Source organism: Pleurodeles waltl, chromosome 6, assembly GCF_031143425.1.
Source record: "Pleurodeles waltl isolate 20211129_DDA chromosome 6, aPleWal1.hap1.20221129, whole genome shotgun sequence".
Classification (NCBI taxonomy): domain Eukaryota; kingdom Metazoa; phylum Chordata; class Amphibia; order Caudata; family Salamandridae; genus Pleurodeles; species Pleurodeles waltl.
The window spans coordinates 937,034,454-937,058,819 of record NC_090445.1 but is presented as its reverse complement, the minus strand read 5'-3'; the positions used below and the strand labels follow the sequence as shown (position 1 = coordinate 937,058,819).

Below are 24,366 nucleotides of genomic sequence, written 5' to 3'. Positions count from 1 at the left end.
CCTTCCTTTTTTATAAGGGTGAGGGGCAGCATGTCCCTTTCCCTTATTTTTCAATTTGAACACTAGGGGATGGTGTCCCTGGAGCCATAATGAGGCTCGGGGAGAAAAGCTGTGTGCTCCCTACCCTTTTATTTTCTTGGCCGACCCCAGCCACCATTTTCTTTTTTTTTTTAATGCTGAGATCTGGGGGAAGTCCGACTGGATTCCTGCACAATGATGGCTTTTTACAAATAATAATAATTGCACCCAAGGGGCATATAATAGCCCTGCCCTGCCTCCTTATATTTTTTCTAAATAATACTCAGGACAGGACACTAGATCCCTGAGTCCTATAATGGCTGCCTGCAGCATAGTCGTCATATTCAGGCAGCCAATCAGAACACTCACTTTATATCTAGCTTCCTGCCAAATTTTCTATAATTCCATTTAGCAATTTTTGAGATTTTGCTTCCCAAAAAGTATTTGGAAAATGTTTGGGGATTTTGCATTTCGGGACACCCCACTTTTTCTCAGCCCCCACTTCATGGATCATCCCAATACTTTCTGGGAAGGAGCTGAGATGAGTCTTGTGAAGATTTGTGAAATGACGCTAAAGTTATAAGCAAACCAAAAAATGCACTTCCTGTGAAAATGCTGACCTAACCATAACTACGCACTGGTGATTGCCGCTAGGTTATATATATTTAGAGTGGTGTGGTATAGTTAAGAACTAGTTTCCATAGACTGAGCATTTTTTGTTTTGCCTATAACTTTGTCACAGCTTGACAAATCTTTACAAACTTTTCAAAACTTTTCAAAACCATCAACCTACTGAGTGACAGTTCAAGAGCTTTGCCTGTAGATTAGAAGAGACTGTTCTGCTTTGCATCAAAACGTAACTATAACATTCGAACCACACATCTTGCTAGTCTAACTCTTTGTAGTCATTGCATAGAGAGACCATGCAATGACAATCTCTCTCATCCCATTAAGGATGGAAGAGAAAGAGAATGACAATGTTTTTATCCGTCTTCCCTGCACGCATGTTTGAGTGCGGGCAAGCCAGATGAAAACTCTGCTTTCTCAAAGAGGGAGCTGTTTGAGCCGCTGACAGAAAGTGGACTTGGTTTGCTTTTGCATGGTGGTGGCCGGCAGCTCCCACCAAGCAAAAGCAAATAGCTATGTCAAGCGGTAAGCACCCCAGGATATAGCAGGAGCCTGCTCAGGGGGATGGCAATCTTCAGGGTCATCATTGGCTTCACGAGGGGGGCTGTATGGCTCCCCCCTCCAATGTTACACAGTCCTGGGGAGGTGGTGGTCTATGGGGCTTGGAGGTCAGAAACAGGTCCCCTTTACACTTTTTATTATAGCCCCCAGAAGGTGCGGAACCCTGGGGCTGCGGGGGCCTGAATGGCCCCCAGGCATTCAGTGTAAGAAGTGCCCCGGAGAGGTGGTGGTCGCCTGAGCTGCTGGAAGCTGTGTGCCCTCCCCCACATCTACTAGCAAAAGTGCCCTAGAGAGGTGGCAGTCCCTGGGGCAGCAGGGGTGGGCATGCAGACCCCCACATTCAGTGTAAAAAGTTCCCTGGGGAGGTGGTGGTCCCTAGGGCTGTGGGGGAGACCATTGGACCTCCCCCTGACAAAAAATACAATTCACCCTGAGCGGTGAGGTTGCCTGGGGCTAATGGTAGCACTTAGGAGGGGGGCTCTCTACAACCCCTCCTTATTAAGCTCCCCAGTGCCCCCGGGACCTGGCTCACCTGGGGGCTAATAAAAAGAAAAGGGCAGGAGTCCTTCCTTTTTTTAAAAAAAATCTTGGAAAAATCCAAGGATGAGGATCTGTGGATTTTTCCAAGATTTTTTTTCTAAAAACATGCTTTTTAGCTCTGATGGGGTCCCCGAGGGACCCCAGCACCAGAGCTAAGGGGTCAAGGTGACTGTTCCCTAGCCCCTTTTCTTATTTTTTTATTTTTTATTTCTGGGACTTGGTTGAGTCCCAAGATGGCTGCCAACACTTCCTTGCTGAAGTGTTGACAGCCAATCAGATATCAACACGGGGACAGATGGATCCGCAGAGGAGCCACATTCCTTGATATTTCTATTGTTTGGCCTTAAATTACTCCAAAACTACTGAATGGATTCGCATCAAACCACAAAATCCGTGATCTGCTGAACAGGTTCTAGCTTAATGCTAAATTTGGTGTTCCGTTCAGGGATTTGGGCTGTAGGCGTGCCTAAAGACCCTATGGAAAAATGAATAAGAAAAATGCATTTGGGAACGCCTCTTTTCTCAGCCTTTCAAAACAGAAGCTGAATTGACCAAAGTATAAGTTTTGAAAATTGTAGAAATGTTTCACTATATATATATATATATATATATATATATATATATACCACTGCAGGGACTAAACTACCCAGGGCCCACCCAGAAGCAACCTCAGAGTGGTCCAGAACCAATAGAGCAGCATTATGCATTCAGCAGCTGCACCATGCAACCGCAGGCAGCGTTGTCTGTCTTCTCTACACCCGGGGTGTGACCTAGTGTGGTATCCCCACTAGAAACTACAGTGTGTGTGCCCACCTCTCCTTACCTGGATGAAGGGCCTGTGGTTATTACCTGCTGAGTTTGGAAAGTCACCATTTCGGCCCTGCAGCAAGGGGTGGAGTTGCTGCAGTGAGGAGCTACTCTGATTACCAGAATGTACCTTTTTGGTATGAAGGTGCCCCTGTGCTCATCATGAATCCTATTATTTCTTTATCTTTACCAATAAGAGGACATGCCTTCTGAGAATCGTATGCTTTACTGCTACAGTTCATGCACTAATGGGTGGTGATGTATATAATTTTGATTCTGGCAGTATCACGATAACAAGCAAGGTCATAGTACTTGCATAAAGTGTGCAGTTATCATGCTTCATGTATTTATGGTGACGTATGAGGTTATCATGCTTCACATGTGTATTTCCTAGAGGGTAACATTTTATGCTCTAAATATCCACTGATAATATGTTGAATGTCACTGGTGATTATTGCAATACTCAGGATAACAAGTACCATCTTTTAGTTATTGTTTTATTTGCACAGTACTTATGATTTATGCCATTTTGGTTCTAAGAAATATAGATAATTTAGAAACATAGGGGTAGATTTAAGAAAAGTAGTGCTGCACCTAGTGCAGCATCAGTTTTCTTGCACCCTTTAATACCCCCCTACCGCCACCATGTGCATTCTGTATTTAAAATACGGTGCACCATGGCACAGAGTAGGGGGCAATAGTGTCATTTTTTTACGCTATTGATGTACTCTGCAGGAGTAGCACCAAAATGTTGACGCTACTCCTGCAGAGTACGTAGGGGCCCATTATAACTAATGGAAGCCCCCTTTTAACGCCTGCTCTGAGCAGGCATTAAAAGTGATGACAAAAAATGGCACAAAGAAATCTCTTCGGTTTCCTTCCATCATTTTTTCAGCCCCTTCAATGGGGGGAATGCCCGCCTTGCATACATTATGCCTGACAGAGGCATATTGTGGTGCAAGGGTGTACAAAGTGGCGCAATGCATGCATTTGTAAAGATGGCGTGGGAAAATGCCAATTTAGCGCTGCATTAGCGTAAAGAATATGATGCTGTGGCGGCGCTGCGGGGGTGCTAGGAGCTCCTAAATATTCCCCATAGTTTTATATATTCACATGTGGAGTCTCTTTTGTTGTGTATTTACTGTGTTTCCACCGGTGTGAGTATGTTTTGCAAATGCTTTATATTTTGCCTCTGGGATAAGCCCGGCTGCTCTGTTACAAGCTAACAGGGAGTGAGCACAGGTTCTCTTTGGTGTGTAACTGAATTTGCCCTGACTATAGTGTTGTGTTCTGACTGGCTTAGGTACATACTCTAGCCAATGAAAAAAAAAACATTTCTAAAGGTACATAAGAGGTTTGGAGACAAGGTATAGGGCAGGTGCGGGTATAGATACATAGCACATGTAAGAATTATCCAGCTAAGAGATGCATAGACTATGACTTACCTCACATTGGATTAAAGGAGCTTGAAGTTGGGTTTGTAGGTGGGAAGTATCTAACACTGCTGGATGATGATGATGGGAGGTGGGTTGGTGGCACAGGAGGTAACAAAGTACAAATTTTGCATTACGTCATTATGAGGGATGAAGGAGCAGTTTCAGATGCCCACAGGCTGACTATTACTACAATCCAATTTGTTCATGATAAGTATCCTTTGTTTGATTTGTAGTGTAAAATGAGACTTGTGGGCAGATATTCCTAACACTATCATGGCTCTTGTGGCAGAAATAAAAGATTTCATATACTTTCTTAAACAAAATAGCACCCCTAGGTTTTTGGTTATAATTTTTGGTTATATTTTTTAATCACATCAGAATGGAAAAATAAACAATTCCAGATATAGACTATTTGAGTATGAGAAATTACAGGCCCATACAGTGGTGTAGAGTAGTCATGATATTTGACATTTGAGCATGGAGCTGAGTGGCCAAAGCAAAGGGGAAGATGTGTGTTCTGTCTGCATAGAGGCAACAGGAGACGTGAGAAAATTATTACAAAAGAAGTTGTACAGAGTGAGAAATTAAGAGTCAATGACAGATCTTCCCTAGACATCCACAGGAAGAGGGATGGACAGAGAATGAATTGAAATTGTGAAGCATTGTAGGAGATGTGGAGAGAACTATTTAAGTCAAGTTACAGTACGTCCTAGTGATGCAGGAATGTTGAGTAAAATTATGTCAAATTGTGTAGAGATATATACAGGAGGGAAACGGTGAATGTGAAATGATTTTGCATGTACAAAGTTGTGGACTTTGAGACATTAATGTGAGCAGAGCTATCTCAGTGGCTTGAACGGAACAAGTAACTTGCTCAATGAAAGGTAGTAGATAAGCAAGTTGAAGGTCATCTGTTCTAATATGTTTGTGAAAATATGCGTTACAGAGACAAAGTGATAGTTGGGGCGAGAGGATAGTTATCTGTTGTATTGTTAGTAGAGGCTAAACCCACAGTAGTCTTCAAAGACTTGACTAGAAGCAGAACAATTTAGAGAAAGTTATGAGTAGACTAGAGGAGGCTGTCAACGATTTGACAATTTCATCAAATGTCTTTTTATGAAGAATTGGATGGAATTTGCTAGGGGATGTGGAAAAAAACTGTCAGAAAGCACTAATGAGAAGATGAAAATGAGGGTGCCCCATTATGAGTGGTAAGTGTGGTTCTCCTGTTATCATGATCATTAGTCAGAGTGTTACACTAAGTAGAGAAAAAAGAATTGACACTATACAAATGAACTCTATATTGAGGAACGATACAAATTTTGCAATTTGGATTAGTCGAAAAAAATCCCAATTTCTCAGGTATAAATAAAAGAACCAATTGTGTCTGGAGCAGTATGCAGGTTCAGATGTTTTAGGACAACTATTTTTGATAATGCCACTAACACGAATGTGATGTCTTTGTAAAGGACAGCACGATCTGCATTCAAGAAATGTAGATAACGCCCTACACGACTACGCACTTATTATTTTTAAAGATTTTTTTTACGACCTTGGGTATGTTGTTGCCATAGGTTAATTTCTCTCACTGTCCTGTATTTTTAAAAGCCAAGTTAGGTACTATTAAGCTTGCCACGCACACAAACACATACTTTCACATATACGCATGAAACCACTCACATGCGGCGGCACGCACACTCTCATGTCCACAGACACTCACCCAAATGTGCACAGACTTGCACACGCATAGGCTCCAAAATCCAATTGTTCAAAACCTCCTGAGACTTGGAAACAGATCAACTGAGTCAATATTGCTGCAGTTGTGAATCTCTGGTTTCAGCGAAGTACCTCATAATGTTAGCGAGTAAGTGATGTTCGTATTTACACCGAAAAGATTGTCCAGTGGTTGTGACACCACGCATTGAGACGTGGCTTTTGTGCTCGGAGCACGTACGCCTAATGTTTCTTTGAGATCTCAGAGAAGTCACTTTGTCTCCTTCTGTACGGTGTAGGTCAGTAGATATTGGTTTGTTCTTGGAAGTGGGCTGTGGTCATATACTGAAGTACACATTTATTGATTGGATATTAATGCGTAATGTTTCTCTACATAATTGGAGTTGCCTGGAGCGCTTCATTGATTCCGCTCCGGTGCAATCAAGGTCGATCCCGCATTTGATGTTAGAGTTTTCATAAAGGGTAGAAATGAACACTGACCTTTCTATTTTTTTTGTTCCATGAAGGTGGTCTGCTCTGTGAGAGAAGTTGTTATGCTTGTTGTTTTCTGGGAATCCAGCTTTGATTTCATAGCTATATTTCAGTTGTTTCACTGTGGCAATATCAAGGCTGCCGCCGCTTGCCCCGTCTACTGTTAGTGAAATGGATAGGAACATGGTGTCTTTACTTGTCCTTTGTAGAGGGTGTACTGCCTCATGGATAGCATCAAATGACTCGTCAGAATCCCAGTGTATGAGAAATACATTACTTTTCATAGGATTCTGCCGGGTTTTGGGGGGATGTGTTGTGTAGTAGTGCGAAGAGGTTCTGGTTGTGCTAGCCCCGCTCTTTATGGACGTGTTGAAATCAGACCCGGCAGAGCTTTATCGCCCATACCCCTGTCAGCTGAGGAAAGTTGTTCGGGTAATTTTGTAGTTATTCTGATCAAATAGAAAAAAACATGTATGGACTTCCATAATGAATTTTTTAGAATAACAGCCAAAGAAGTATTGGCAAAGCAAATATCTACAGCCTGCCTTTTCACATATAAGCCGGACCTATTGACTTTGCAAATGAGTCTGATGCGTGTGTTTTAGCAATGGCCCAGAAACAGTAGAGTTAGGTAAGTACCGAATATGCAAGATAATCAAATTGACAGATTCTCAGAACGGACACTCCTCATGCTAGCATGTGGATCACCCTCCCATCAACATTGATGATCGGTAGACATCGAAAAAAGAACCACTTAGAAAGAACCTGTCAATAAAGGAATTCATCAAATTATTTTGACGCAGAAGTAAAAGTTGAATAAAGATGTTTTTACGTTCTAATGGCCTTAACTGGAAAGAACAATGGAATATTTAACTCCGGTGCAGAAATAAAGCAGTGTCTGACCAGACTGGTTAAGGTTTATTTACTGATTCAGTTAATCACCACTGGCGCTGGTGAGTTGCACTCTAGAGAGCTGACAAAAGTATCAAACAAACACTGTCAATGCCAATAGTTCTACCTTAAAAGGAGTTGTATGGTAATTTGAAGCTATGGGGCATATTTACAAGCCCCTTGTGCCACCTTGCGCTGCTTCACTCTAACGAGGCTTTTCTCCCACACCATGCTTAAAAAGTGGCATAATGCTTGCATTGCGCCACTTTGTAAACCCTTGCGCCGCATTATGCTTGCACCAGGCATAATGTATACAAGGGGCGGTGTTCCGGCGCAGGGAGGCCCAAAAAAATGGCAGAGTGAAATTAACAACATTTCACTGCACCATTTTTGCGTTCATTTTAATCAATGGGCCTCCCTGTGCTTTGTTGCACTAGCGTCAACATTTTTGACGCTAATGCAGCAAAGCGCCTCAATAGCATCAAAAATGTTGATGCTATTGCTCTAACGATGCCAGGGTGCGCCATATTGTAAACATGGCACAACCATGGTATAGTTAGGTTGGGCAGGGGTGATGCAAGAAAAGTCGCGCTTTAGGACTGATGCACCACTTTCTTGTAAATATGCCCCTATGTGTTTGTGTAGAAACAAAGAACTGTAGAAGGATATTGGTGAAAGTTAAAAGGGCAGGTGACAGTTGCACTATCAAAGCTAGGCCTAAAATCCATGTATTTGAATGACAGTCCCCTCACATAAGTGCTGCTTCCAGACAAAAACACCATACGTTATTTAGTTATCTAAGACACTTTAATAGTATCACAATGTCAAGTGTGTGCCCATGAAAATTCTATATTAAACAGCTGGATAAAAAAGCACATGATCACAGCTGTGTGCAGAGTAAGCATTTTATGTGGAAACACACAACTTCAGAATAATCAAAACATGTACTTCAGTATCCTAACACGTGGGTGGAGTGATGGTTACATAATTGTATGGCGACAGCTGCACAGTCAAACCAGACCATAAGAATGGATGTTAAAGTGACAAAAATGAAAGGATTGCTTTATGAATTAAATGCATGTATAACAAGACTAATTGAATGTGACAAAAGTGTGATGATTTGCCTTACTATTCTCATGTAAAATAGTCCCTGATGCATCCCAAAGGAGGCAGGCGGATACTGGATAATGCTGAGGCTAAACATCTTCCACGGAGATGTGATGGACGATTTTGGCCTAAAAACATTTGAAGCAATATGGATTCATTTGGGACAGTCCCTCTAAGCAGGAGTCTTTAAACTGGGAGCGGGGCCCCCCTAGGGGTACCTCAAGTATTCCCAGCGGGAGCACCAGGCTCTGGCCAAAAGAAGCATTATACAGATAACAGTGCTTTGTTTTAAACAGAAACATGTTATTCCATTTTTGAAAAGGTAACAGTACTTAACTGCAATATTTAAATAAATCTAGAGATATTGAAACATTGCCATCTTAATAACATAATTGTGAAAAATTCTGAGGGGTGGTGATATTTTTATTTTTTCAATGGGGGGGTAGGGCGTAACATTAAAAAGTTTGAAATCCACTGCCCTAGAGTCACCAAATAAACAGGCCTGCATGATAAAAGTACCAGAGCCAGTGCAACTAACTATAACATAGGTGTTGGCTGGCAAAAGTTCACAATGACATTAGCCCAAGGGTAAAAAGGCAAACAAACACTACAGGATCCTTGAAGCAGAACAAACAGTTGCAGCTAAACGACTATTCTAATGACTGATCTTGCAGAAGCATGTAAACATGTAAACAGTTTTCTTTGCAGGAGAGTAAACTATTTCAAAAAGAGCATTAAGGTTGATTTCTTTCACTTTTCTGCGCCGTGTGTTTTTGAGTGAGGGATGCTTAATCTTTTTCTACCAAAAGGCGAGCCGAGAAGTCTATTGATGCCTTAACTGATACCTGGCCTCGGGATTCTTCCATCTGCATTCCAGAGCCCTCCGCGCGCAGCTTACATTTAGCTGTTGATTCTGTTTGACGGCAGGAAAGTGACTCTGTTGTCTGCACTAGAGTTAAGCTTTATGTTGAATGCTGATGCGATACGAATGGTGCTGGTATGTACCGTGCCTGTAGCTGGTTAGTCCCTTATTTTTAGAAGAAACTGCTAGGCTTAGAATTATGTGTGTGTTGTGTGTGTGTGTGTGTGTGTGCGTGGGCGCGTGCGTTTCTCCTATAATTGTGCATGTATTCAACTTTTTTCAGAGCATGTACTTTTGACTCGCCGACATTTTGTATTTTATACATATCTATTTCTCTCTCTCGCTCGTTTTTTGTCTAGGTCTTAGAAGTGATAAATCTATGCAATGAAGTAAGCCTCTTTTATAGCGGTGTAGCAACTCCCGGTGAAAGAAAAACCATGCAACCGGATTCTTAAACAAATATGTCGGTGTGTTATTTCACCAAATGGACGCATCTAACTTACCTTCAGCCCAGCAAACTTAGCCACCACTGATTGCTCAAGTGTCATTTTTCCCATGTGTTTTGAGTAAAGTGAGAACAGACTGGCATTTGTCTTGTTTTCATTGCGGAACCAGCTTTCTAATGATGCAATGATAGAGACCATGTATGGCACATAGACAGACTGACGATAGTATTCTGCCACAAAAGAGGAACCAAAATTAGAATGAAATACTTTCTGGCCACACTGTCTGGCAACACAAAGTTCGATGTTAAATGTTTCTGCCGTTCTTTGAACATTTGAAAAGATTTCCTTGTGCTTTTTGTCTGTGATCACAGACCACAGTCAGAAGGTCTTGCACATGATTGCACACCGTGAAGATATCAAGCTGAATAGGTTGGAGAGCTTGGTTCACAGATTCCAATCTGGATGAGTAATTTGAAATTATGGACAAGCAAAAGAGAAAGTTTATTGTGTTTGAGGAACGTTACAATTTATATGCATCTTGATGTGTTTTCTCTGATGCTGTACTAACCAGTAAGCATAATTGCTTAAAAATCTCTTCTAGTTTTGAGCTAAAAATTCAACTGCTCTTATTTTTTTATGTAAATTGTGTTTCATTCAGCAATGGCTCATTGGGAATAAGAGCTCTTCATTTTGTATTCTCACAGAAAAAACCTTGATGATGGCTTTCACTGTGCCAATAGAATTCCGTATATCAGGAACATCATTTAGGTCATTAACAACCAAATTAAGTTTATATGCGGCAGAGTGGGCAAAACCAGCTCAAGGACATTTTCTCTTTATTATGGCTTGAACATTACCTTCCCTTCCTGCCAGTGTAGAGCATCATCATATCCTTGGTCACAGAGTTTTTCTAAGTTTAATCCAAATTTAGAACATTTATCCATAATCGTTTTCACAACTGAGATAGCATTCGTTTTATTATGGTTGCAAATCCAAGGAATTCTTCTCCGATGACAGCTGCAGTGGTACTTGTGTCTACAAAACGTATTCCAAGTGACATATTTTCTTTTTTGGATATGTCAGCACTTTCATCAGCAATGATTAAAAAACCATTTTACCTTTTGACTAAGGATACTAGGTCTTCTCTTAATGTTTCTTCACATAATGTAATCAATTCATGTTCATCTCGAACTGATGTATAATATGCATTAACTAGTGCATTTTCCAGATGCTTCTTTAGGATCACATCTCCTGCTTCAATGCAAAACTGGTGCAGACTTTGCATGTTTCCGGTTGTACTTTTCCCCACGTAAAGCCATGTCATGTGTGCCACACAATTAGATAGTGGACAAAATTGGAAATAACTTTTTCAGATTTTTTTCAACTTGCCTTTTCACAGCACTGTTTATTTGGCAGACAATACTTGTTTCCGGTTTCTTTCTGATCACCAAAAAGTGAGATGCATCCACTTCTGTGTTTTTATTCTTAGACGAAACATGCATGCACTTTCACGGAAGTCTTTATATTTAGTGAAAGGGATAGTTATGAATGCTCTCTGTGTCCCACGATGAACTGGCTATGGAAAAACTGTGCAATATTTGCAAATCGGACCTTTCAGTTGTGGAGAGCAGCTCGCCATGGTGAATATTGATTAATCCACACGTGACTGAAACAGCATTGAATCTATTCTTGAAGTCATACTTTTCTGGTGGGGTATATGTATTTATTAGTAGATTGTATTTAGAATCATCTGTTATTTTGTTTGGTGAATTAAAATACAATTTAATATCATTTATGGGAGCATCAGCATCATGGTAACATTCTATCGGAGCTGAAGCTGGACCTGCAGAACCATTTTTGCCTGTTTCTTCTGCCTCCTGTTCACCATGTCTAGATTCTTTTCTTGCTCCTCATCATGTTCTAAATCATCCAATTTTCAGTTGGAAAAAATTTGCAGATGTTCGGAAAAGAAATGGGGCTCATTAAATATTCTGCTCATCACCGGGGTGTATTGAATAAACTGTGAGTTGTAGGTGAGCTGCAGGGAGTCGAAAAATCCCTTTAAATTTCTCCTGCAAGGAGACACAAGCTTTCCCTGCATAATGCATAGTTATTGTTGGGGAAAAATATATACATCCATATTATGCACCACATGAATATTATACTTTGCTCCAGTTATAGCTATCTTCTCCTATAACAAGTGGCTCAGCACGATACTTACACGATGCAGCCTGCTTCTTCTGACTGGCCCGAGCCTGCGCACTGCTGCTGGTGTCTGGGAGGTGTGGGTGGGCCAGCATTGAAGGACAGATGTCAGAGTCAGATGCAGATTGGTCCATCTTGAGGGTCACACACTGTCACTGGTAGCAGCACTTGCGCTGTTTCGCACTGTCATTGGTAGCAGCGTACTCAGCCTCAGCTACCAATGACAGTGCAAGACTCCAGAGTCGGACCAATCTGGGACCAACTCTGAGTCAGTGTTAGCTGCCTTGAGGAAAACCCATCCTCACCAGCTGTGAAACATCCGCCATGGTATGGAGTTTGTCTGGACTGTTTTTGGCAGGGACTGCAGCCAAGCTAGTGCAGGCAGCATAACACTTCGGCAGCCTTAGTGTTCCACTGCACTGTGGGCCTGCACACAGGCTGTACCTAAATCCAGAAGGGGCAAGTGCCCCACCTTGCCCCTCGTGGACACCTATGAATACAGGGCAGTTGGGCTACTACGTTGTAACACCATTGCCAATAGCTTACCCTATGGTTGCCAGTCACAGCAATTCATAGTATAAAATAGGTGTGATTTAAACATAATTACACAATTATCTCAACAATTAGCAAAGAAAATTGTTGCATATTAAAAAGTACATACTAAAGGTAAGACACTTCCTGGGATGTAGAAGTATTCAAAAGGTAACCATTTAAAAGATATGATAGAACATTATGCTATGTGATTATAGAACAGAGTATATACATAGACAAAAACTTTAAATACTGATTAAAAATATAGACAATAAGCACAGGATAGTCAAAGTTCCTTAAGAAGCATCCACTTATATAAGTAACAGATGAACAGACAGGCCTAAACACTATATAAAAAAGGAGGTTTGTATGTAAATGTATGTAATGTAGTATGTCTTGACCTCATATCAAACTTGGCACTACTTGCTACATGGTGGAATATATTATTTTGGTGTTGCTGCAGGTTATTACCAATTCTTCCTACGGATTCCAAGAAAATAGAGCAGTGACAAAATTAATGTTACATATTAATTCCTCAAGGTTTTGCACAGCCATTCAGCTCTCCAAAATAATTATTTCCTCTCTCAGATTGATAGATACAGATCAGATGTTTATTATTTGCCAGTGTTGATAGGAGCTTTGTAGCTGCTTTCTTGAGATTAACATTAACTCCAGTTTTGCAGTCGATTATGCTGTAAATTCTTAGGACCCGGTTCGCAAAGGTATTTATGTGTAGTAATGTTACGACTACCAAGTCTTCGCAATCAGGGTGGAATCTGCACTGCAGTTCTCAGTGCAGAGATTCTGCCCCAAGTGTGGAGACTCAGCAGTTGTAACTTTACTACAGGTAAATACCTTTGTGAATCTGACCATTACTCTATAAAATTAATATAGGCCAGATCCTTCCTACATTGTTTGATACAGTACTTCAAATTCCCTAATGTAATATTGATCTGTCCTTGCCTGAGCAAAGACAGACAATACACTGCCCTGGCAGAAGGCTCTTGCTAAGAGAAGTTAGTTAAAATCCATCTCAGCTGGGGACATTGTTGAGCTCTTTACTGCCATTACATGATACTGTCACTAGAGGAGTCTTGGTAGAACAAGACAGCGTGGAGAAAAGCAGCTCTGTCTGTCACCCCATGAGGGTTACAAGCCCCCCAGAGGGAGCATTTAAGATCAAAGATTCCTGAGAGGGCCTTTTAGGCATTAATATGAGAATCCAGAAGGGTAGGAAGAAAACCTGTCTAAGGATGAACCTAATACATGCAGCTCTAGTTCAACATTTATCCATTTTGTAGTCTAATGATAGAATACACTTCTGGGGGAAAGGAAGGAGGGCTAACCACATTTGCAAGTAAGTCCAAAACAAAAATGATTTCGTGTAGGTTAATTTAAGCAAAAACAATTTATATGGGAGGAAATCTCTTCCTAGGAATGGCGAAAGCCAGTTCCAGGGAAGGGGTGCCATGCAAAGTCAGTGAACGCACATAGCGGTGTGTTTAATCATTAACTTGTTCATGGTCCATTCCAATCCTTGACATGGTCAGAGGTTTACGGTAGACAAGAGCACAAGTTAATCCCTATCCAGAGCAGGACATTGGAAAGAACATTCCTAAAAAAGATGGTTGTGTATAAAACGGCGTCTCCCTTTTTTTAATAAGAAAAGTGAAAAACGATTGTCAAATGTCACAAGAGGACAAAATCCCCTTTAATCTGTAACCACATGACATCCTCTTTATTGGCATTTTATTATTTGGCTAGGAGTATAACTCACACCTGTCTTTTAATGTCCTTGTTTCAGGAACGATTACTACACACTCAGCAGCTCTATACCTAAACAAGCTAAAGTTCATTGATTCATGTCCTGAGTTGTTCCAAACGTTCTCCAATGTTGCACTCAATTCCATTAGGAGTAAACAACGTTTTCCTTGGCAAAGTGTTCTTCTTTTCACCATCCTTTCCTGCTGCATGTGAGTGTCTCTATTTCTGGTCGATTAAAGTGCAAGCAATTAATTATCGAAAATACATTGTTATCGATATTATTAGAACCTTACCAGCACTCATCACATATCCATTATTTCCAAAGGAGCAGCTGCCTAATTTAATCTATATTGCCCCAAGCTCCTTGTGGTATTACTATACCTTGTGAATGTGCAAACATTTTCAGTTGGAAATCTATTAATTTTCCATGGCGTGCAATATAGATGGATTGCAGGATAATTTTGCATACAAAAGTAATTAGAGTGTAGGACTTGTGGCTATCCCAAATAATTTTAGTCCAATATTTATCTGTAAACTTAAAACTCACCTCTATTTCCCATTTTGCACTAAAATTCTATTCACTAGATTCTCGTGCTCAATACATATGAAATCCCTTTGCTGTACGGGTGACATAAGGCTTCAATATAAATTGCAGGTTCTTTTATTGGATGATAGTAAGAGAACAATTGCTTAGTTGAAGACATTTAAAAAAATTCCCTGCGCCCAGGCTTTCAAGTTTTAGTTGGATATCAGAGTACATAAGCATATGTCTTTTTGACAAAACGTTATCCACTCCGCACTTTCCTCCCATTCTTTAACTGGTGCAGTATTCTGGTCTAAAAAGGTGTGATTCCTATGTAATTGGGGACAGAGCTCTTCGTAGATCATTTTTACTATTTCAAAGTACAATTAATATATGTCAGAAACTGGCTTATTAGTTTGAGAGGGGTGACCTATTTCATTATAACACAATCTGATTAGGTAAAAACACAGGTCTAAGAAAACTCTGCTCACCCTTTGGTAGCATTAGCACAATCAGCAGAATGTGTGAAGGTCAAGTCGCACCTATAATTTTAAAGATAAGGAGATAACACAATAACATTTCCAAACCCATTTAGATAAATAGAGACCCTTTTATGAGCAAAAATACATGAAGATCAGCAACATTTGGTAAAAGGATCCAGACATCTGATTTTTAAGGCAAAGGGCACTTAGAAAAGGTAAAGCATCATTAAAAAAACAACAGCTTGCGGTTCAGTGGGACCTAGCCACAATTTCATATTGGCAACAACGAAGATGAGTATAGCTACTCCTTGGAGATCATCCTATTCAAAGATTTACCTTTACACGTTGGGCTGAATTTAAAGTTCGAAGGACTGGGAGGTCCATCACAAAGAAATGGAGTAGCCTATCCATCAAACCCTAGGACTGCTCACCTCATTCAGAGACAAGTGACCTTAAGTTACATCAGCCTTAAGTTGGCCGAGCCAAAACAGACTCCGTGAATGGAAAATGTTCAGTTCAAGTAGTGATTTGGAACACTAGTAGAAATTTTGAATGTGCACCACTAAGAGCAGAACAATTAAGTCCACTTAGTCCATATCATCACAAGAATATCTTCTCTTTATTAGGTTTTTCTTGAATGTAAAAACAAAACAGCCAACGTGTTTCGCCCTTGCCACAGGACTTCTTCAGGGCTGAAACATGACAAAAAACATATAGAACCTAAGTGTATATACAAACATACATTAATAATACATACAGAACATATAGAAGAATTTACATGAAAAATTTTAAATACAAAAATTTAAAGACATCACCAACAACATAAATCCATATAAGGGCAAGGGCCAACAACACCAAAATAAACTCAATTATCTCTATACATTAAAAAACCTAAACCAAGCAAAACTGTCAAGACAAACAGAGCCAGCAGCAGTTCACAAGAAATGGTAAATCTAAAACAAAGAGTCTACCAATAAACATAAATACCAAATGTTGAATTAATGATACCAATGTTGGTAGTAATAACTACTGACAGAGGGGAAAGAGAGAAAGATAACAACAATACAGTGAGGAAAATTATTAAACAACAACACAATTCACTGGGGCTATATACATTAAAGAATTTTTACAAAAATAATAATCCTATATCTTAATTGTCTAGCAATGATAAGAATAAAAAGAATCATACCTTATAACATACATGATACTTAATTTCTCCTCACATTCTGGCAATTCTTTTTGATCATAAGTGTCGACAGGCAACCAATACGCAAAAGGTAAAGTAAACATAAAAAAAGAGGCAAAAGGTACATGAGAAAGAAAAAGAGTCAAAACAAATAACCGCCAAAGGCAAGAGATAATAAACATTGAGAAAGACATCCAGATAGAACTTGAAGCAGAAGTAAATGAAAAATGAAACAAAATATCATCTAATACTAAGTCAATAATGAATATAATTGTCCTTGAATAATATGATGTTGAAGCTTATTCTTATTGGAGTAAAATGACATGATATATAACAACAAATAAACTGCCTCAAGAGGACCAATTGATCATGAAAGCCCCAGGACATAACACAATGTAGGGGTATCAAGGAAAAAATCATTGTGACTTACTAAATCACGTTAAAAAAACTATGTGCAAAATCAAAATAATTGCATAAGGAAAACTAAACTCAAGACACCCACTGGAAAGAAGAGCGTACCTTGAAACTCAACAGCAATACCCAAGAAACGGGATAGTTTCGCTCATATATAAAGATATCTGATAACAGACATCAACAAGCGCCTACCTGAGATATAATGGAGTAATGAAAGGCACACATTGCCAATCCAAAGTAAAATAACTATAAGCAAAGCGCACAGGTTTACTTGTATTGGACATTATGATTGTTAATGGACCGTAAGGATAATGAATAATTACACTCATATACAGAAAAATCCAAAAGCGGACATCGAGAGACGCTTACCCGAGATGTAATAAGGTAATGCAGTGAAAATGTGGCTGCACGCGCTGTCGGTCCCAAGTAGAATAAAAGTAAACCGAACACAAAGAATTACTTGTATTTAACAACAGTCGAAAGCCAAGATTACTAAGGGCGCTTCTGGGAACGCGTTGCCAGGGTGACGAATCGGCCCAAACGATGCAGATTAGAAAATAAAACCAGGAAACGAAGGCAACCATCTTATATCGAGTCAAAGAACAACATGAGCGGCGGCCATCTTGAATCTACTCAGGGTGGGCCTCTAGGCACAAGGGCTTTCTTCAGCAGGTCTACTACAGTGTCCAGTCTTTAGTGCCTCAGTGGTCAGCTGGACCCTCTTGGAATCAAGAGTTCTTCTGCTAGTTGTTTCACTTGAAGCAGGCAAACAGAGGCTAGCCACTTGGCCCTTGGAAAGCAGTTCCAGACCTTGGTTCCCAGGAGGTCAGGAGTACTTGAGTCATTTTGTAAGTCCTTTTCCTCAAGGAGGAGTCAGGACTATTCTTACTACAGTATCTTCTACTTCAGGTGGAGTCTTTTCTGATCCAAGAATGTTCTGAGGAGGGTGGTGGTCGAGCTGATTGGAGCAGTGTTGTGACCCAAGCCTAACTATTTCCTCTTAGCTCCACCTCCTGTTGCAGGAATACTTCATTCCTGTACTCTAAACTTATTCAGGAGCCCCTCTTTCATTATGGTAGAGTCCTTCTTCCATCAGGAAGGCCTGTCCAGCTTCTTAGCTAATTCCACATATAAATGATTTATTTTCCCATCTGACAGTGTCGAAACTAGGTCTCCCATTTTTCTCCCACTGTGATTGGATCTTGGCTGGAGGGTCCTGAGAATGAAAAGCAGAAGTCTTCCAGGGCAACTTCAAGTCAATTAGTGCTAAGACTGTCCTTTTCATGTTTCTTTTTGAAAAATTTGTGGCTGTTAAATAGAGCCAAAAAATGAGTCCTAACATTATCATCATCTCGGTGAAAGGAATAGTACTTATTTGAAAATATATGGCAGAGATGGCTGTTAATGGAGAGGGTGCTGAGAGATAATATTTACTGAAGTCTATCAAACACCATCCCTTGGTTCATAGGGATGGGGAGCTTTTTTGCTAGAAACTATTGAATTTGTGCTCACCCAGATGAATTATATGAACCCATTTACTTTAAAGAACAATTGCTTTTCAAGATAACAAGGCATTTGTTAGAATTTGGGTCCCTAATTGGCAGGGCGATGCACCCTGTACATGTAGGGACCACAGTCATAGTCAGGGTAAGTCAGAAACACCACCTAAATTGACCTGTGATCACCCTCTGGTAGCTTGGCACAGAGCAGACAGGCTTGACTTAAGAGGCAATGTGTAAAGTATTTGTGCAGCACTTAAAACAGTAAAACAGTGAAAGCATCACACACAAATAGTCCACACTAAATTAGAAAAATAGATTGTAATTTAATGAGCAAAAGAGAACATAATGACAAAAATCCAATCAGTATAATCAGAAATATGACTTTTTAAAAATATCTTCAAATATAGTGCTTTGAAACATAAAGCACCAACTGGGCCTATCTGGTCCTGCTTGAGCAGGGTAAATCTGCAAGCTCAGGTTGATCACAATGGTGGGCGGGTCAGATACAGGAGCCACGCAAAGCCCATTGCAAATAGTACCTTGGTTCAGGGGTGAGATGCATTGTCGGCAAACCTTGAGATGTAGGCAGTGCATCTTCAATAAGACGTGCATCTGGTGATGCAATGTTCTTCAAGCAGTGACAATGGCGATGCGTCAGCCTTGAAGGAAGATGCTTCATTTCTGACTGGTGCAGTGGTGGTAATGTGTGGATTTTAAGCAGAGACAGCCAGGAAACTCGCTTCCATAGGGCCCAGTAATGTATAGGAACCATTTGGCAGGGCAAGACTCACAAATGGGAGAGTCCACAGGCTGTAACAGGGTTGGACAGATGCAGGCAGTCTTTGATGTCCCAGAGCCTGCAGAACACGAGGCAAGCCAGCCAGCCCTTGGATCTGGGAATTATGTGGGTCTAGTCCTTCTCACCCAGGCAAGGAGGGCAGCAGGCAGCATGTCAGCACAGAAAAACATTCTTCCAAGTCAGAGGACCAGCAGAATAGCAGCCCTTGAAGCAGCACAGCAGGCCTTCTTCCTGGCAGAGTATCCACAGGTCCTGAAGTGTACTGATTTGGTAGGGTCAGAGGTCCAGTTCTTATAACCAGTGGTGCATTTGCAGTGGGGGCAACTTCACAGAGGGGGTGAAAAGTGCACACAGACCCTTTCTTTCCTGCCCTGGCTCCAGACACACAGGGGGTATGCAGCTCTTTGCATGGGGTCAGGCATAGTCCTATTCAGATGTGAATGTCAGCTCCTCCCTCCCATCCTGCCCAACAGGGCTAACCAGCCTGACCATGACCCATCAGAATGTGAATGGCCCATCAGGCACACCTCAACTCCCTTCTTGTGTGACTTGCTAGAAGGAATACACAAAGGCCAGATGTCACCCAACCCAGACATGTATTAGAGGCACTCAGCAGGCACACATGGCTTAGGAAAATAAAAATGTAAACTTTCTAAAAGTGGCATTTTTAAAGTTGTAATCATAAATCCAACTTTTCCATTGAGGAGGTTTTATTATTACAAGTCCATAGGTACCAAACACAACAGTTCTACTCATTCTTAATCAAGAATTACACTTAAGAAATGTATTAAGGAATCCCCAATGTTATCCTTGCAGTAATGAAAAATGGATTTGGGAATTTTTCACTACCAGTACATGTAAAACTAAAAAGAATATGTTCTGCTTTCTAATTATGCAGCACCCTGCCCTATGGGCTAGGGCCTACCTTAGGGGTGTCTTAAGTGTAATAAAAGGGGAGTTTAAGGCTTTGCAAAAGGTTTTAAATGCCAAGTCGACATGACAGTGAAACTGCACATACAGGCTCTGCAGTGGCAAGCCCGAGACATGTTTGAAAGGCTACTTAGGTGCGTGGCACAATCAATACTGCAGGTCCACTAGTAACATTCCATTTACAAGCCCTGGGCACATATAGTGCACTTTACTTGAGACTTATAATTAAATTCAATATGCCTATTGTGTATACACAGATGTTACCATTTATCAGGAGAGTGAACACATGCCCTTTAGCACTGGTTAGCAGTGGTGTAAGTTATTTTTTTGGTTTCACAAAGAAACTCATAGAAATACATTTCAAAGAACAATCATTATTAAACGAAAACATAAAAAGAATTTACAGAAATTCATTAAATTTCAATTGTACAATATGTAGGAAACACAGCCAATGGAGTTTATATCTTCTTCCCTTGGTGTAGTAATTAAAGAATGCATATGATTTACCAGCAAAAATATTCTCAGTATACCATGTGTTTGTTTTGGCGCGAGACCAGTTCTTATTAGGACAAAATACCTGTTTTCTGGATTAAAATAAGAGAATGTAAAAAAAAAGATACTGAATAAATACATTATAAAATGATGATAACTATTTAAATCAAATTACCAAGTAGTGCAATAACATTCTCATGTGTATAATGATCAAGACAATGCAGGTAACCCCGCATAAGACTCTTACTAGGTCCATAAAGTACAAATTCTTTTAAGTTCCCTTTTATACATAAAAAGAAAGGTAATCTTATAATCCAGTACAAAAGGAGTTCAGGATCATTCTTGGCTTGAATGTCAGCTTTTGCACCTTAACCGCCATGTGTGCAGCAAATATCTAGACATAGCAAACACAAGCCATGGCATAGTATCACTCATAAGAAAACTGAGAGCATCTTTCAAATGTCTCAGTGACAAAGTGCAACATACTTGAATTAACCAGGCCTTCCTGACAGCGGTGTACTTGGGACAGAAAAAAAGAAAGTGCTCCCCTGATTCACTAGTGGACAAACAAAAGGGACAGCTGCGTAGTTGCAGCCCACCCATTTGCTTCTGAGCACATTAATAGGTCGAATGCCACCTCTAAAGCTCAAATATAAGGATTTAGCCTCTGGAGATACAATACAATTTAGGAAAACTTCAACATCCATTTTGTCCTTGAAGTCCAGAAATCTATGTGTTAGCTCTCCGGTGGAAGTACGTCAAAGCCACTGTTCAATAATGTGGTCCTAATATCTCTTCTTAACATGAGTTAAGTGTCATTTTTGTATTAACTCATGGTTTAACAATAGTTCCAGCATCCTTAACCACAGTATTTTCTTTTTTGGAATCAAGAGCAATTATCTCGACAACTGATTCTCGCAGCGGGAGCGGTGAGTCATTAGATCAGATTCTAATCCAGAAGGCCAAGGGCCAAAATGCAACAACATATACTATATTTTTCAGCCCAAGATCCAATCAGATAGGGGTCATGGGCAAGTTACGAGGAAGAACAAACACAGATCTCTACTCTTTCAATGCCCTATGTTGTTCAATCAATCCCCATAACTCAGCTCTGTACAGGACATCGGCAATGACCTTTGGCCTGATAAATTTCCATAGCTGGGGCTACAGACCTATAGTGCAAGGTCTTCAACTTTTTTAGATATGGCATAACTAACATGCTAGGGTGCCAGCTGACTCTAAGACAGCTGTAGGGACCAAGACGACTCTGATCCCCAAGTAATCGAATTGTCTTACTTGCTCTAGGAAGGTGCTGTCCAATGTAATCTTGCCTTTAAAGGACCTTATGGAGATTAAAAATCCTACATTTTGTTTTAGAAACCTTCATTTCTAACCATTATTCCTCACAAGAGAGTAATAAACGGTTTGACAAGTTCTGCCGCCCCAAAGGCGATCTGGAAACTAATAAAGTATCAACGGCAAACAGCAGTGATGTAATCTTTATCCCTGCAACCGAAGGGGGGGGGGCACCAATGCAATCAACCAGGGTATCTACCATCCCATTGATGTATAGAGTGATCAGGGTTGGGGCCAAAACACAACCTTGCCATACCACTCCCCCATTCACCCTAATACTTTCAGTCAGTTCACCATTTTGCCCCATCTAATTTGAGCGTAATTATTTGTGTGGATCCTAATCATAGCATGCAAAAGATCCTTAGGAACACCTACGCGTCCAGGGTTGACCACATTTTCCTCCTAGGGACAAGATCAAATGCTGAACATAAATCAACAAAAAGTACATGTAAATGTTCTCTCTTGATGATCACATATTTCCATAAAATTATTCAAAACCCAAAACTTTGACCCACAGTACTCTGAACCCAGTTTGATATGGTGATAATACCTTTTCATCTAACATCCATGATTTTAACCTCTCAAGGGGGTGCCTGCAAAACAGTTTCTGGGAAATGTCGATCAGGCTTGTAGGCCTATAATTTGACAGATGTCCCTTGTCACCTTTTTTATAATTGAGTACTAGATCAGCTCCTAACAAAGTATCCGGTACCTCTGCACCCTTTAAAATTGCATTGAAGCATTATTTGAGAATGACACTCCAATCTTCGATTTCTGAAAGGTAGAGGTCTTTAGGGATTTTGTCAAGACCAGGGGCTTTGTCCCTTTTTAGCGTGGAGAGGGCTAACTTTGTTTTGTCTAAAGAAAATAAAACCGGATCAACAGTACAAAACAACCACTCGCATGTCCCCCTGGTTAGCAGTGGTAAAGTGCCCAGAGTCCTAAGACCAACAAAAACTGTTCGTCAGGCAAAACATTAGGGGGAAGACCATCCTAAGGCTGTCTGATCTAACAGCAATCATTCAATAAAAGAGTTTTTGACATTTCATAAACATTAGCCCTGTGAAAAAATCCGCTTTTGCTGAGCATTCACACGGCTTTGAATGTATTCCTTGTTATTTTCAGCTATGCAAATGCTCATGAATGCTTCTGAAAATTTGCAGCTGTCACAGCTGTCCCGAAGAACGCCGGAAAACCCTTTGGGGTTCACAAATGTTTCAATTTACTTCAAAAGTAGGCGCAAACAGATGTGAGCATATCTAATATGATTTACAATCGAGGTTGCAGTGTGTGTGTCACTGTAGAAGTAGAGGTCCATCTTCATGAACAACTATTGTATAATGGCCAGGAAAGGCCAATAAGAGGCCAGTCATGGCTGATGTTACCAAGCTTTTCCTGTCCGTTATATAAGAGGTCTACCATGGTTACCACTTGGTTCTTGTTTTCGCGTTGAACAATAACCCAACTCTACTTTACATCACAACTTTTGCTGCAACTTTCATATTGTATAACTCGAATTCCACTGAAAACGCTCTGTACATGAAAACTTGTAAAAGTAAATCATTATTGCACTCTAAGGTAAAATATTTGTGTTTTTATTTTGTTTTTCTAGTAAATTTGGACCATTTCCAGATACTGCGTGCTATTGGTAAAGGAAGCTTTGGCAAGGTAGGACAATTTTCTTCTACTCCAGTGTAATCTCTAGAAATGTTTTAGTGGACGCTTCTCAAAGATCTTTTATGATCAATAAATACTGTTGTGACTCATTCATAAACACAGGGGAACATGGAGCGCTCCAGCAAAAGATGAGAGTGCAACTTACAAAACAAACTAATGATGGTGCAAATTCACTTGAACAGTGGGAGGTGTTTGCTGGAAAGGGCCTTACGTTTTCAAAAATACCAAATGTATGCAATCAGCACTTCTACCGTCATTGAACATCTCTCTCATTAATGATTTGCCTTCCTCTCTGAGCCCCTAATGTATGATTTATTTAGTTATGTGTTTAACAGGTTTGACCTTCCATATATATCAGGGAAAACCTTTGACAGTGTTATAACTGTCACACATCTTGCAATTCCGGTCCCGTGCAAACACCTATTTGGACAAGGGTCGGAATTTAGCCCTGAACTTGTAATGAGGGCCCAAATGTAGTTTCTGTCAATCAGTAATTTAACAAAACTTTCCGTCTGATTTATATCATGGCTGTCTTTACTATGACCATCAGGGTAGAAAAGGTCATTAGGTCTACCACCCTGATGATCAGAAGACTGCCATACCCAGGGGTGAGCTCTGTAATTTGATATTAACTGCGATCATGGCAGTTCCTCTAAAGGTACCAAAAGGTTGGTGGACGACTGGAATTGGCTTTGACGGACGTTTACCAAAGATATTGTTTTTCAAATACAAACTTCTGAAGTGGGAGCTTGTTTTAAAAAAACAAACAACTAATGACCACCACACCCAGGGCAGTAAAAAAGAACATTTAAGCTCTACAAAGGGCAGGTGGTATGATGCCCTTTCTCTGACTGCCAGGACTGTGCTAAGCTGCCAGAACAAGCTTTGCATTGACAGAAACAAGGGAAGGAAGGCTGAGGATCCGTCCAAATCTAAATACAATTGGCGACCAAGAGTTTGGGAAACACAGTACTTCGTTACACCTGTAGTGGAGTACCCTTTCTG

At 40.4% G+C, this 24,366-nt stretch overlaps 1 protein-coding gene across 1 annotated transcript in view; it reads left to right on the top strand.

Annotated features, from left to right (window-relative positions):
- Positions 1 to 24,366, top strand: part of STK32C (serine/threonine kinase 32C) — a 1,425,916-nt gene that overhangs the window by 503,647 nt on the left and 897,903 nt on the right. Inside the window, exon 2 of the mRNA XM_069239751.1 lies at positions 23,297 to 23,352. Coding sequence (XP_069095852.1) covers positions 23,297 to 23,352 — 56 coding nt within the window. The remainder of the gene's footprint in view (positions 1 to 23,296; positions 23,353 to 24,366) is intronic.